The sequence below is a fragment of the Podarcis bocagei genome, assembly GCF_964188305.1.
Source record: "Podarcis bocagei genome assembly, chromosome: 13".
Taxonomy (NCBI): domain Eukaryota; kingdom Metazoa; phylum Chordata; class Lepidosauria; order Squamata; family Lacertidae; genus Podarcis; species Podarcis bocagei.
Window position 1 is genome coordinate 52,474,281 of NC_138138.1, and position 12,743 is coordinate 52,487,023.

General features: G+C 49.3%; 3 protein-coding genes and 1 pseudogene across 8 annotated transcripts in view; 1 reads left to right on the top strand and 3 right to left on the bottom strand.

Annotated features, from left to right (window-relative positions):
- Window positions 1-97: 97 nt before the first annotated feature.
- LOC308572280 (histone H4) overlaps window positions 98-12,743 on the bottom strand; it is a 72,023-nt gene continuing 59,377 nt past the window's right edge. Inside the window, exon 2 of the mRNA XM_081168279.1 lies at window positions 98-514. Within this exon, the coding sequence (XP_081024405.1) occupies window positions 189-500 (312 nt within the window). The 5' untranslated portion in view covers window positions 501-514 and the 3' untranslated portion in view covers window positions 98-188. The remainder of the gene's footprint in view (window positions 515-12,743) is intronic.
- Window positions 877-1,409, top strand: LOC308572264 (histone H3.2). Its single transcript, XM_081168262.1, has one exon. It carries the CDS (start codon window positions 901-903, stop codon window positions 1,309-1,311), a length of 411 nt encoding a protein of 136 aa, XP_081024388.1. The 5' UTR covers window positions 877-900; the 3' UTR covers window positions 1,312-1,409.
- On the bottom strand, window positions 1,749-3,548 carry LOC308571614 (histone H1.2 pseudogene; annotated as a pseudogene). The gene has a single exon. The product of its transcript is annotated as a histone H1.2 pseudogene (transcript).
- Window positions 8,312-12,743, bottom strand: part of PER1 (period circadian regulator 1) — a 36,272-nt gene continuing 31,840 nt past the window's right edge. For all 5 annotated transcript variants that reach the window (XM_081167704.1, XM_081167702.1, XM_081167703.1 and 2 more), the window contains 2 exons: window positions 12,415-12,565; window positions 8,312-12,069 (listed from right to left, as the gene is read on the bottom strand). In XM_081167704.1, coding sequence (XP_081023830.1) covers window positions 11,803-12,069; window positions 12,415-12,565 — 418 coding nt within the window. In that variant the 3' untranslated portion in view covers window positions 8,312-11,802. The remainder of the gene's footprint in view (window positions 12,070-12,414; window positions 12,566-12,743) is intronic.

Sequence of the window (12,743 nt, forward strand, 5' to 3'; positions counted from 1 at the left end):
TTTAAACAAAAAGTAAATATTCTGAAAGTGTGGCCCAGATTACCGGTAGTTTCAAAAACCACTGTCTAAAGTTTTGGATTAAGTATATCAATAAAGAAAATAAGGGAAAGTATATAACTCTTTTCATGAAAAGGTGGGCGGCCCTTAAAAGGGCCTTTGGCTTTAAGCTGCAGCCTTGATATCTAGAATTAGCCACCAAAGCCGTACAGAGTACGACCCTGGCGTTTCAGAGCGTACACGACATCCATGGCGGTTACAGTCTTCCTCTTTGCATGCTCGGTGTAAGTCACGGCGTCGCGGATGACATTTTCCAGAAAGACCTTCAGGACGCCACGGGTCTCCTCGTAGATCAAGCCCGAGATACGCTTGACTCCGCCACGGCGAGCCAGGCGGCGGATTGCAGGCTTCGTGATGCCCTGGATGTTGTCACGAAGCACCTTGCGATGCCTCTTGGCGCCTCCCTTGCCCAAACCTTTCCCGCCTTTCCCACGACCAGACATGCTTGCTGAATAACCTTCAAACAGCGACAGAAGAAACAAAATACAGCGAAAAGGAGGGCTCCCTCTCCTTATATAGAGAAAAGTCCGACCAGAATGAAAACCTAGACATACTTTTGTGCGTTGCAGAACTCTGTCTCAATTTCGTCCAATCAAATGCACTCCTTTTGCAGCTGCTCAATGAGAGTCCTGGCGGGAAAAAAACACCAGGCTGTGGCCCCGCCCCACTTAGTCTTCTTGCGTGATCTTGTCTAACCAATTGCTGTTCAGCCCAGGAAATTCAAACTTTCCAACTGACAATGCTCAGTCTTCAGCCAATCAAGACTGCGAGAGGGGTCTATAAATAACCAGCAAGCGGGCTTTTTGTCTCATTTGCCGAAGAGAGTCCTTTGCTCCGTTTGTCATGGCTCGTACTAAGCAGACCGCTCGCAAGTCCACCGGCGGGAAGGCGCCTCGGAAGCAGCTGGCGACCAAAGCCGCCCGGAAGAGCGCCCCGGCCACCGGGGGCGTGAAGAAGCCTCACCGCTACCGCCCTGGGACTGTCGCCCTGCGAGAGATCCGTCGCTACCAGAAGTCGACGGAGCTGCTGATTCGCAAGCTGCCCTTCCAGCGTCTGGTGCGAGAGATCGCGCAAGATTTCAAGACTGACCTGCGCTTCCAGAGCTCTGCGGTGATGGCCCTTCAGGAGGCGAGCGAGGCTTACCTGGTGGGCCTTTTCGAAGATACCAACCTGTGCGCCATCCACGCCAAGCGGGTCACTATCATGCCCAAAGACATCCAGCTGGCTCGCCGCATCCGCGGAGAAAGGGCTTAAGATACTCGTTGTCAAAGTAGGGGCCTCCTACGTTCAAAAACCCAAAGGCTCTTTTAAGAGCCACCACATAATCTTAAAAAGCTGTTAATTACTGCAATATTTTGCATTAAGCACCAGTTGCTGGGAATGTTAAAGTGGACACGGCGGTGTGGTACTTCAGTGCAGTTTACAGGCGTCTCACATGGATCTTGCCCCTTCGACTTGTATCTTCCTTCAGCGACATTTCCCCCGTTTTGCAGGCCCTGGGGTAGCTAGCATTCTTTCGGTAAGGGAAAGCAAATCCAATTTTACCCTCCCCCTCCAGGCTAAAAACAGTATCATGGAAGGAGCCACTTGCTTTCTCCACGCCCACCCCATTTGCCACGTGGTGTCTCCCCCTCCCCCCCCCAAAAAAAGTTGCAGAAACTAATGTCAAGTGACTTGGCACAGACAAAAGCCGGCGGGGGGAAATGAGCAACAGGCTACCCGATTAAAAGGAAAGCCTAGAATTGCAGCAATAACCTTACTACTAGCACACAATTGCTCAGCGGGGTCTGGTATGGTTTCGAATTAGGAGGGGAGGGACTGTGCAAGGGATTGGACCCACTACGATTCTACCAACTGCGGCACTTGCATCACATGATCGAAACACCTCACATGGCAAGGGAAATTCAGCACTTTCTTTGAATTTGTGGGTGGCTCTTAAAAGAGCCTTTGGGGTTAACGAGGAGCGCTGCTGCCTCTCGCGGAAGCCGAGCGGGTCCTTCCTACTTCTTTTTCGGCGCCGCCTTCTTGGGCTTGGCGACTTTCGCCTTGGGGGTCTTGGGCTTCGCTTTGGGCTTGGCTGCCTTCGCCTTGGCGGGGCTCTTGGCAGCCTTCTTGCTTTTGGCCGCCGCCTTGGGCTTCTTGGGGCTCTTGGCGGCCTTCCGGGCGCCTGCCGCGGGCTTCTTGGCCGGCTTCTTGACGGCCTTCTTGGTGGCGGCTGCCTTCTTCACCTTCTTGGCGGCGCTGGCGGGCTTCTTGGCCGCGGGCTTTTTACTTTTCGCGGCCGCCGCCGCCGGCTTCTTCTTGGGCGCCTTGTCCTTGCTGTCCGCCTGCTTCTTGTTGAGCTTAAAGGAGCCCGAGGCGCCCGTGCCTTTGGTCTGCAGCAGGATCCCCCGGGTCACCAAGCTCTTCAGGCCCAGCTTGATGCGGCTGTTGTTCCGCTCCACGTCGTAGCCGGCGGCCGCCAGCGACTTCTTCAGCGCGGCCAGGGAGACGCCGCCGCGCTCCTTGGACGCCGTCACCGCCTGGGTCAGCAGCTCCGTCACGCTGGGGCCCGAGGCCTTGCGGGACTTCGGGGCGGCGGCCGCCGCCTTCTTGGCCTTCTTCGCGGGAGCCTTGACAGCCGGCAGCGCGGCGACGGGCGCGGCGGGAACCTCTTCAGTCATCCTGATCCGAAACTATACCGCCCCGAGCACACCGTCGAGTCACCAAAGCAGAAGCTGAATGGACGCGGCGGCGGCGCTGCCTCCTATTTATAGGGGAGGAGCTGCGCGCTGATTGGTGCGTTCCGAGCACGGCGCTTTGACAGCCAGACCTGGGCTCCTGGTCCGGGCAACTTTTGTGTTTCTTAACCCGCACAAAAGAGTCGATTACTCCGAGTCCCGTCCGCGGATCCCTCCCGTTCCAGGCTGGATCGATGGAGAGGATGCGGGCTTTCGATCACCTGGTTTTCACGCTCCGGGGTGGCAGGGCTCCTCCGGAAAAGAGCGGGGAACTCAGCCTCTGCTTGCTCTCCCGGCCTGAAAATTTGCAAACTTTTGCTTTTCGACGAAAATAGCAAATGCTGCTTTTAAGAAGCGGGCGCGGGAGGTCCGGCATAAGGTAGCCCGGGGGGTCTGCACCCGGGCGGTGAAGAAAGGAAGGCTTTTCGGCCGGGAACTTGGCGGCAACCGCTTCTTTCATCGAGTCAAGTAACACATCTGACAACGAGCTTCGGGTTAAATTGCTATAAGGCATGATTGCAATGCCAGCCCCAGAAAATGAGCGACAGAGTGATGGGAAGGAATTGGGATTATTCGAAGAGGGCCGGTTTGGACGGATGAGTAAAAAAAAAAATGCACTTGGGTTTTTAAAAAATGAGGCTTTATTTAACACCTTTCTGAAAGTCATCCGCATTTGACTCTCCTAGGCAAAGAGATCGGGGGATGTCAGCCTATGGAGCTTATCATTTCTGTCTTCAAATTAATTTCAGCAAATAAATCTAGATGTCGCCGAAAGTTCAACACGGGGGTCTCTTTTGGGGAATAGGCGAGGGGTAGAGTACCATTGGGAGTTGGTTGTAGTTAAGCTCTGCTTGTGTGTTTACCAGTAATGCAACTCTCTATTGGCTATACAAAGCAGAGTCTTCTAGCAACTTGAAAACTTAACCGATTTGTGCTGTGACATAATTCTTAGCAGATCTGTTCACGCAAATATTGTAATCGGGCCATGGAGTGCAAGTAGTGCCTGTGTGTGATACTTCTGTGCCAAGTTCAGAAGTGTGCAAGTTCAGAGCAGCTGCGGCAGCCCAGGACTGCAGTAATTTACCAAGTAACTGAAAGAAGAGATTAGCTTCACGCAACCGATGAAGAAGACTGCGGCAGGTGCCACAATGAATCTATCAGTTGTTGAAGGTGCCACAGGAATGGATGCATTTGTGTGTTTGCTGTCACAGGAAGTTCACACACAAAAATCCCCGTGGAATATGTTGCCTAACTGGCGTGTGAGGAAAAGCCACCACTCATACGTGTATACTCAGTAGTGAATCTTAATCAGAATTGGGACTTCCAAGTAAATCCGTATAAGATTTCCTTCTCAGTCAGTTTTGTTTGCTTAAAAAACACACCAAAAAAACAAAGATAATAGCAAAAAAGGGGGGGGAACCGGGTTAGGATTTCACAAACAAACTCCAGATTCATAATACGTACAAATGAATTTTGGGGTTTTCTTGTTTTTAAAAGATTTTAACAGGATGCCTCTAGAGTCTATTCAGAGTGGTGGACTTAGCAAGGTCGCTTGCTCTCTTTTTTTCCCAGCAAAGAAAGCTGTCTTACAGATCATGTATTTTATCAGTATTTTATCTGCTAGCAAATCAATAATCCTGACAGGATCTGTTATTCCAGAGAGATTTCTAAGTAGTACTATCATAAATAAATCTCTTTTAGGGTCCTTATTTAACGGGCAGTATAAGAAGAATGCCCATTATAATCCACAGAGTTTTGCTTGCGTACATTGTTGATTTATTTGATGTTCCTAATCTACCTTCTGCAGGGTTTGGGAACTGGGTTTAGTAAATTACCTTCTCAGAGGAGCAAAGGTAAGTTAATCAAAATACACCTGGGACTCTAGGATGCTTTTTATTAACACAATATTGTGATGGAACAGAAGTCTGCTGGATGATTCACCTATTCTTCTCTTAGTGCCTCTCAAATCAGCCTCTGATTTCTTGGTAGCCTCAAATTCTTCAGCAACAAAAGGTTGTTGTTATTATTATTATTTCTAGTGAACGTTCACAGGCATGAAGGCAAACCACTCCATATCGCAACTGTGTCCAAACTGGTTGTCTGGCAACTCTTCTTAAAATAGCTGTTATGTGAAACACTTTGGACCTGATTAAATGTAGCCTCACTTCAGCACATAGCATAGTGCTTGATGACGTGGTAAAACGTTGGGTCAAAAAGGATTCAGGATTATTCCCAGATCTTCAAATATCTACGCTTCGGAGACATACATTTTGCCAGCATGATGTTTCTTTTTTTATTCATCAGACCAGGACCATGGATGATGGGCAGTTTCAAATCTCAGCCTTGAAGTTCCCTGCATGACCTTAGGCCAGGGGTCAGCAAACGTTTTCAGCAGGGGCCGGTCCACTGTCCCTCAGACCTTGTGGGGGGCCGGACTACATTTTTTTTGGGGAGGGAATGAACGAATTCCTATGCCCCACAAATAACCCAGAGGTGCATTTTAAATAAAAGGACACATTGTACTCATGTGAAAACACGCTGATTCCCAGACCATCTGTGGACTGGATTTAGAAGGCAATTGGGCTGGATCTGGCCCCCGGGGCCTTAGTTTGCCTACCCATGCCTTAGGCCAATCACTCTCTGGCCCATTTTACAGGGCTGGTATAAGGATAAATGGGGGGGGGGAGAGAATGATGGACGAGAGATCATTTATGCTACACTGGGATGGTTTAAAAAGGTAGTAAAAAGGAATAATATAGGGCATTTTAAGTTGGAACTTCCAAAGTCCCTTCCTTGCCCCAGACAAGTTTTAAGATCAGATGTGCTGATCTTGAAGCTGTTGTGGAACAATATACTAAGAAATCAATCAAAAACTTTTCACTTGTTCTACGGCAAAGCCATCCATGGCAACACAGGCGGCATTAAGGACTCGACAAACAGGCGCACCTGAAGCTTCAAGGTGTGGGGTTCCCTTTGCGCATGAAGTCCCAGGTTGTTTCTTCAGTCTATGACTCTGAGCCACATGTGTGAGAAAAGCATGCAGCTAATACTATCGGCATATATCAGTTTTGTTATCTTCAAGAGAAGATGGGAGGGCAGGAATGAAAGCCCTTTTTGATTATGTGATTTGTGTGGAGACAGAAAAGGCATTCCTACCTCCTCCAAGCTCTTCAGATTTTGTTAGTCAGTTCCCAACTGCATGCACATGCACACAGGTACACCTCTTACTCTGGAGCTTTCTGACCTGTGTGTTGCGACATGTTAGTGCATGGGTAGGCAAACTAAGGCCCGGGGGCCAGATCCGACCCAATCGCCTTCTAAATCCGGCCCGCGGACGGTTCAGGAATCAGCGTGTTTTTCCATGAGTAGAATATGTCCTTTTATTTAAAATGCATCTCTACGTTATTTGTGGGGCATAGGAATTTGTTCATTTCCCCCCAAAAAATATAGTCCGGCCCCCCCACAAGGTCTGTGGGACAGTGGACTGGCCCCCTGCTGGAAAAGTTTGCTGACCCCTGCGTTAGTGTGTCGGCTGCAGTTTGTAGATGTGTCAGAAGAACGCTCTCTGCATTCCATCAGGGGCTGGAAAGGAGTTACGGTTTTGAATTCTGGTGCTGGAGGAGACTCTTGAGAGTCCCATGGACTACAAGAAGATCAAACCTCTCCATTCTGAAGGAAATCAGCCCTGAGTGCTCACTGGAAGGACAGATCCTGAGGCTGAGGCTCCAAGACTTTGGCCACCTCATGAGAAGAGAAGACTCCCTGGAAAAGACCCTGATGTTGGGATGGATGGAGGGCACAAGGAGAAGGGGACGACGGAGGACGAGATGGTGGGACAGTGTTCTGGAAGCTACCAGGATGAGTCTGACCAAACTGCAGGAGGCAGTGGAAGACAGGAGTGCCTGGCGTGCTCTGGTCCAGGGGGCCACGAAGAGTCGGACAAGACTAAACGACTAAACAACCACCACAACCTCTGGATTGCTAGTAAAACTGAATTACTGTGTTGCGAAATGATGCACGTCTGAAAAGTGTGTCACCAGCATGAAAAGTTTGGAAAGCTCTGCCCTACTCTTTCAGCAGCCTTTACCAAACAGTTTTGGACTACAAGTCCCATCAGCCCCAGCCAGTGGGACCATATGATGGGATGGGAGCTGTAGTCCAACACATCAGGAGGATTAGACAAATTCCTGGAGGCACAAGGGCTATTGATGGCTGCTAGTCAAAATGGCTATGCTGTGCCTTCTATGTTTCTGAATACCAGTTGCTGGAAACTACAGGACAGGAGAGGGCTCTTGGGGTCAAATCCTGCTTGCAGGTTTCCCGTAGGCATCTGGTTGGGTGCTGGACTCGCTGGGCCACTGGCCTGATCCAGTAGGCCCTTCTCATCTTCTTCAGGAAAGGAACAGGTTGGTTTCTGCTCTACGGGAAAACAATACAGTGGTGCCCTGCAAGACAAATGCCTCGCAAGACGAAAAACCCGCTAGACGAAAGAGTTTTCCGTTTTTGAGCTGCTTCGCAAGACGAATTTCCCTATGGGCTTGCTTCGCAAGACGAAAACGTCTTGCGAGTCTTGAGATTTTTTTCGCTTTCCCCCCCTTTTTCTAAGCCGCTAAGCTGCTAATAGCCTTTAAGCCACTAAGCCTTTAATAGCCGCTAAACAGCTAATAGCGCTAAGCCGCTAATAGGGTTGCTTCGCAAGACGAAAAAACCGCTAGACAAAGAGACTCGCAGAACGGATTATTTTCGTCTTGCGAGGCACCACTGTAGTTTGAGACCACCTAGGAGCTGGTCTCATGTCTAAGTTGGATACTGACAGAGCATGTGCAAGTGTATTGCAAAGGAAGACCCTGTTCACTAGGCCAAAAGCAGAGCTCAGGTTGATTGATACGCATAGTTTTCTTGTCCTTGGCAAACCAGCTTGTTCATTATAATAATAATAATAATATACCTCACCCATCTGGCTGGGTTTCCCCAGCCACTCTGGGTGGCTCCCAGCAGAATATTAAAAATGCGATAAAACATCAAACCTTAAAGACCTCCCTAAACAGGGCTGCCTTCAGATATCTTCTAAAAGTCAGATAGTTGTTTATTTCCTTGACATCTGATGGGAGGGCATTCCAAAGGGCGGGCGCCACCACCGAGAAGGCCCTCTGCCTGGTTCCCTGTAGCTTCACTTCTCTCAGGGAGGGAACTGCCAGAAGGCCCTCGGAGCTGGACCTCAGTGTCCAGGCTGAACAATGGGGGTGGAGATTTTTGTTACGTTTTAAGGTATTGCAAAACTATGTCCCCAAATTCCCAATCCTATTCTCTCAGTATTACGGTGGTAAGAGACACAGCAATATGAAACGTGGAATGCTAGTATTAACATTCACAGGCCAACAGCTGAGAAGGGATAATTCTCCAGATGTCAGGAGAGGCACTCCTTGTGAGTAAATAATCTTATCACAGTGATACACAATCCACCGACCCAGTCTACACCACCACTCAGTTAGGCAAACATTCCCTTCTCCAAAACATGCCTGGGACACTCTGCGTGAAAAAACAAAAGTGCCTTTATTTGGGTACAGACTCAAGATTCACAGATATTGCACCACAAACCAATGGTAGAGATACGCCGTTGTTCTTTGGGGGTCACAGTAGGGGACAGAGGAGCTGATACTTTTATGTCCCCGTCCCCACCCGTGTCACAGCTTTGTGCAAAATGCCCTTCCCCTTGATAATGTACAGTTCATAGTGTTCAAAGCCAGAATCTCCCTGGGGTAGAATTCTCCCAGTTCTCCAGAGAGTAGGAAATATTAATATGGAGGTCCCATTCCAAAAGAGAAAGCTTTAAAAACAATATTCTCTTAGCAGCATGCTCCAATATACCCCTTCCCCACAAAAGGTGGTAAATATTAAAGCTTACGAGTCCCCAGATTTAGGAGGGTTTTCCATTGACCATGCAACGAAGAAACGCATTGAGCAAAAGAGGTTTCTTCTCTGGGCAGTCGTGGGGGAAATAGTTAATTCTAAGCAAGGAAAGTTGGAGACTTTGAGGCTCCGGCCTTTTGGCTTGGTCAGAGGGAGATTTGCAGAAGGGAAAATGGGATATAAGCGGTGAATAAGTGTTCGTCATTCAAGTAAATGTCTGCAACCTCGAAAAAGCGATGTGATTAAAATACTTCCATAATCGGTGCACTTCCAACCAGTTCTGTATTTTGAAGAGCTTTAAAGGGAGAAGTTCACATCTCAAGGGATGAAATGTCCAAAGGCCAATGCAGTCGGGAGTCACAGGCCCACTCCCAGCCCTTTGCAAGGCACTAACTGGTATCCGCCTGGTCTTACCAAGTTATTCACACTGAAGAGATTTTGTGGAAAGCAAAAGGACACGTTCTGCTGACCTCTGAAAGCTCAGCAACACCAGAAAATGCTAGTTTTCTACAATAGCCACTTTTGGTTGTGTGTGTTGCATTTATAGATATTGGCTCTCTGGAAATGCAATTTTCTCTTGCAGTAAGAAAAGGCTGCAAAATGGCTCATAGCATTCATTCACCCATCACGAACCACACAAATTGCTTTCGGGTGTCCAAAGATGATCAGAGCCAGGAGGATTTTACAACTAGAGATATTGAAAGTGGATTCAGGCAAGCTGTTCTGACTCGGGGTCACAGGTGACTCGTAAAGGGTTACCCCCGTCTCTGGAAATCCAGCACACAGGTCACCTCCAGAGATTCACACAGCCCAGAAGCTGCAAAGCCAACGCTTGTTGGGCAAATAGCAGAAAGGGGTGATGTGGTTTGTTCTTCAAAGCCAACAAAGGAGCATTATTGTTGGTCCCTTTGGGGCAAAGATAATCACTTTTCCAGTTCCACCCTGAGTGATCCTAAAACACACAGTAACATTCATTAAGGTCGAGGTGGGAGAGAGAATAATTGTCTTTTTAGAGGATTTCTGAAAGGACTGCTGGTGTGGAATACTTGCTGGTACAATAGCTTAGTTTACAGCACACGTCTACTGAGAAATAAACCCCAATGAGCTCAGTAGGATTAAATCCTACATATGTAAATAGAGGATTGCAACTTAAAAGTCACTCTGGCTACCCTAACAAGAATCCAATTACCGTATTTTCCCCTCTTTAAGACACCCCCATGTATAAGACGCCCCCTATTTTGGGGGACTCCGATTTAAGAAAATGGGAGATGTATCCATGTATAAGACGCCCCCAAATTTTTGACATTATTTTTTAGGGGGGAAACCTAGTCTTATACATGGAAAAATACAGTAAGTTTCCTGGACTGGGGCATGGGAGGGGGGTGCGGTTGAAGACAGAGACTCTCTTTTCATGCAGCAATTAAAATCAAATGACGATGCCCACCCATTTGTGGGATTGTCAAGGAGAGGCACAACCCAAAACTCTTGCTTGTTAAGGCTGGCTTGGCTTGCTGCCCTCCAATTAATAAAAAGGGTAGGATGTTTTTGTCACCAGGCACTAAGTTTAGGGGCGAGACCCTTCCTCTCTTTGGAAACCTGGAAACCTTAGCAAGGCTTTGCCATATGCACAATTCATTCTAAGTCATTGGCTGGTTCAAAAAGGCAGACAAGGAAACTGAAAATTGCTTCATTTTTTTTTTTTTTTTTTTTTGCTTCAGACATGGATGCGGGCAAAGAGCAGCAGCATGGAATCGTGTGCTAAAGGTGGAACTTCTCTGCTCTGTAAGGGCTCTCGCCCTGCCTCTGAAACGCAACACGGCCGCTGAAGCACATTAGGAGCTGAAAACAAGAAAACGAATGGTAGGGAGGGGAGAATCAAGTGTTGTCCCCGCGCTCCAAAAAACCCCCACAAAAACCCCCAAAGAGGCCGGTTTTCCATCCAGAGGCACAACCCAAAATGGCTTGCTAGTTCACTCCAATTTCCATGGGACAGTCCACAGAAAATCCCCGGACTTTTCCTGTTTTACTCTGGAAACAGGAGCAGGATATATAAGTAGTTCAATAAATAGGATGTGGAGAAGGAAGGGGAGGCAGGAAGGGGACTCTCTGCACAGGTAGATCCAGGCTGTCTTTGGAAACACAAGAAGGGGTGTGCTCTTTATGTAGCTGAAATAACACGTCCCCCTCACTCACTCACAGGCCGCTGGGTGGCAAGGCTGCCAAAGATCAGTCAAAAGGGGGGGGGGTATATGTGTAGCACAACGCTCTTTGGCCAATTAATTTCTTCCAGTTGACAAAACTGAGCTGTGCGAATGTGGGAGATGACCTTGGCAAAGAGGCACCAGCAGGAGAGGAGCGTTGGCAGTTCGGCGGCGGCAGTGGGTAGATGGTGGTGACATTTTAGGGCCCTCTCTCTTGCTTCCACCCTGGGCTTTTGCTGAGGGGAGCTCTTGAAGGATATTCAGAAGAAACCTCCACTTTCTGGCCAGATCCCAACAAGGAGGCAACTGAATGTGGGGCACAGGGTGTGCATCAACGATAATTCTCCCCAGGCCACCAACCTCTTTCTCTTTCCTTTTCTCGTTTTTTTTATTATTATCATTGGTACTGCACGAAGGCCCATTCAAGAGCACAGCAGCAGATCAGTAAAAAAAGAAACACTGAACAACACCAACAGACAATTCTGCAAAAATAAATACATAAAAACCCGGTCCCTCCCAGGCCCAACGTTGTGGGCTGTCTGTGTCCAAATCCTTAGTAAGGCAGCAAGGATTGGGGGCGGCTGGTCCGGCGGATAAAGGTCCAGAGGAATGTCTCATATCCCTGGAAGCAGGCCAGGCCAGGCGGCGCTTCCACACCTGAAGCAGCTGGTGCCTGGGCTCACAGTCCTGCAGCGTCTTCTCCTGTGGGCCACGCAGCCGTCCCACGGTCCCGGAAACACCCACAATGTGAGCTTCCTCTCCCTGTTGCCAGGGAGGTGGGGCTGCAGCGGCAGATCCTACAGGGACCTGCGGCCAGCACCTGCCTCTGAGCCCTGCTGTCCAGCAGCACTCTGCTCAGGGCAAGTACGAGCGGCTCCCGATTTGGGGGAGAAAGGAGTCTGCGGCTTGCCAGCTTAGCCTGAGTCCTGCACCACTTCCACGGCTGGAGTTGGCAGCTGCTGTTGTTGTTGTTGTTGCTGCTGCTGCTGCTGTCCTCTCTCTGCCCCAGCCTCCTCTTCGTCCATGGCCATTTCGGGGGGCAAGGAGGGCAGGCACATCTGTCCTGCGCTGCTGCCCTCCTCCATGGGCTCCAACATGCCGTTCAAGTCCATGTCTTGAATCTCGACGTCGTAAAGAGGGGCCACTTTGGAGGAAGGGTTGCTCCCGCAGTCCATGCAAGCCTGGGGTTCAAAGGGAGGGAGAAGAAAGACAGTGAGCAGCTGGCCCACACTCGATGATCTGGGAGAGCCCCCCTCATCTCACACGCAAAGTCTAGAGACTTGTTCTCACTGCCCAGCAGACATTCCCTTAAGGGTTGCCGAGGCTGTCAACCGCTATGGACACAATTATGAGGAATCTAGGCTGCTGTAGGAACAGAACCACTCCATCTCATCATTAGATGCACACACAAAGTTTGAGAACTCTCCTGCCGTCAGAAAAGCACCCATGCTCGCTAAACGGCACACAGACACCGTTCTGGTTTCTGCGCTGTTCACTCCAAACACACCGCCTGTCACACTCCTTACCGTGATGTTGATAGCCTTGGGCAAGTTCCCCTTCTGGACCCAGGAGTGAACTTCGGCCAGCTCCTTCTTCTGCTCCTCGGTGAACCGCGGCTGCCGCTTCTGCATCTGTTTCAACTTTTCCCTGTCCTCCTTCAGAACAGTTTCCAGGTCCCTGGCAAAGGGCAAGCGGACAAATGGGTCAGGAAAGAGGCGCATTGGGCAGCGAGAGGGAGGGAAATGGAGCCCAAATCCTCCTGGATATGAGGCCAGAATGAATGGAAGTGGCCCCAGCGACTTTTTTTTTTTTAAAAGAGACAGAGCAAGCTAAAATCTTCCCCTTAAAGCTTTAA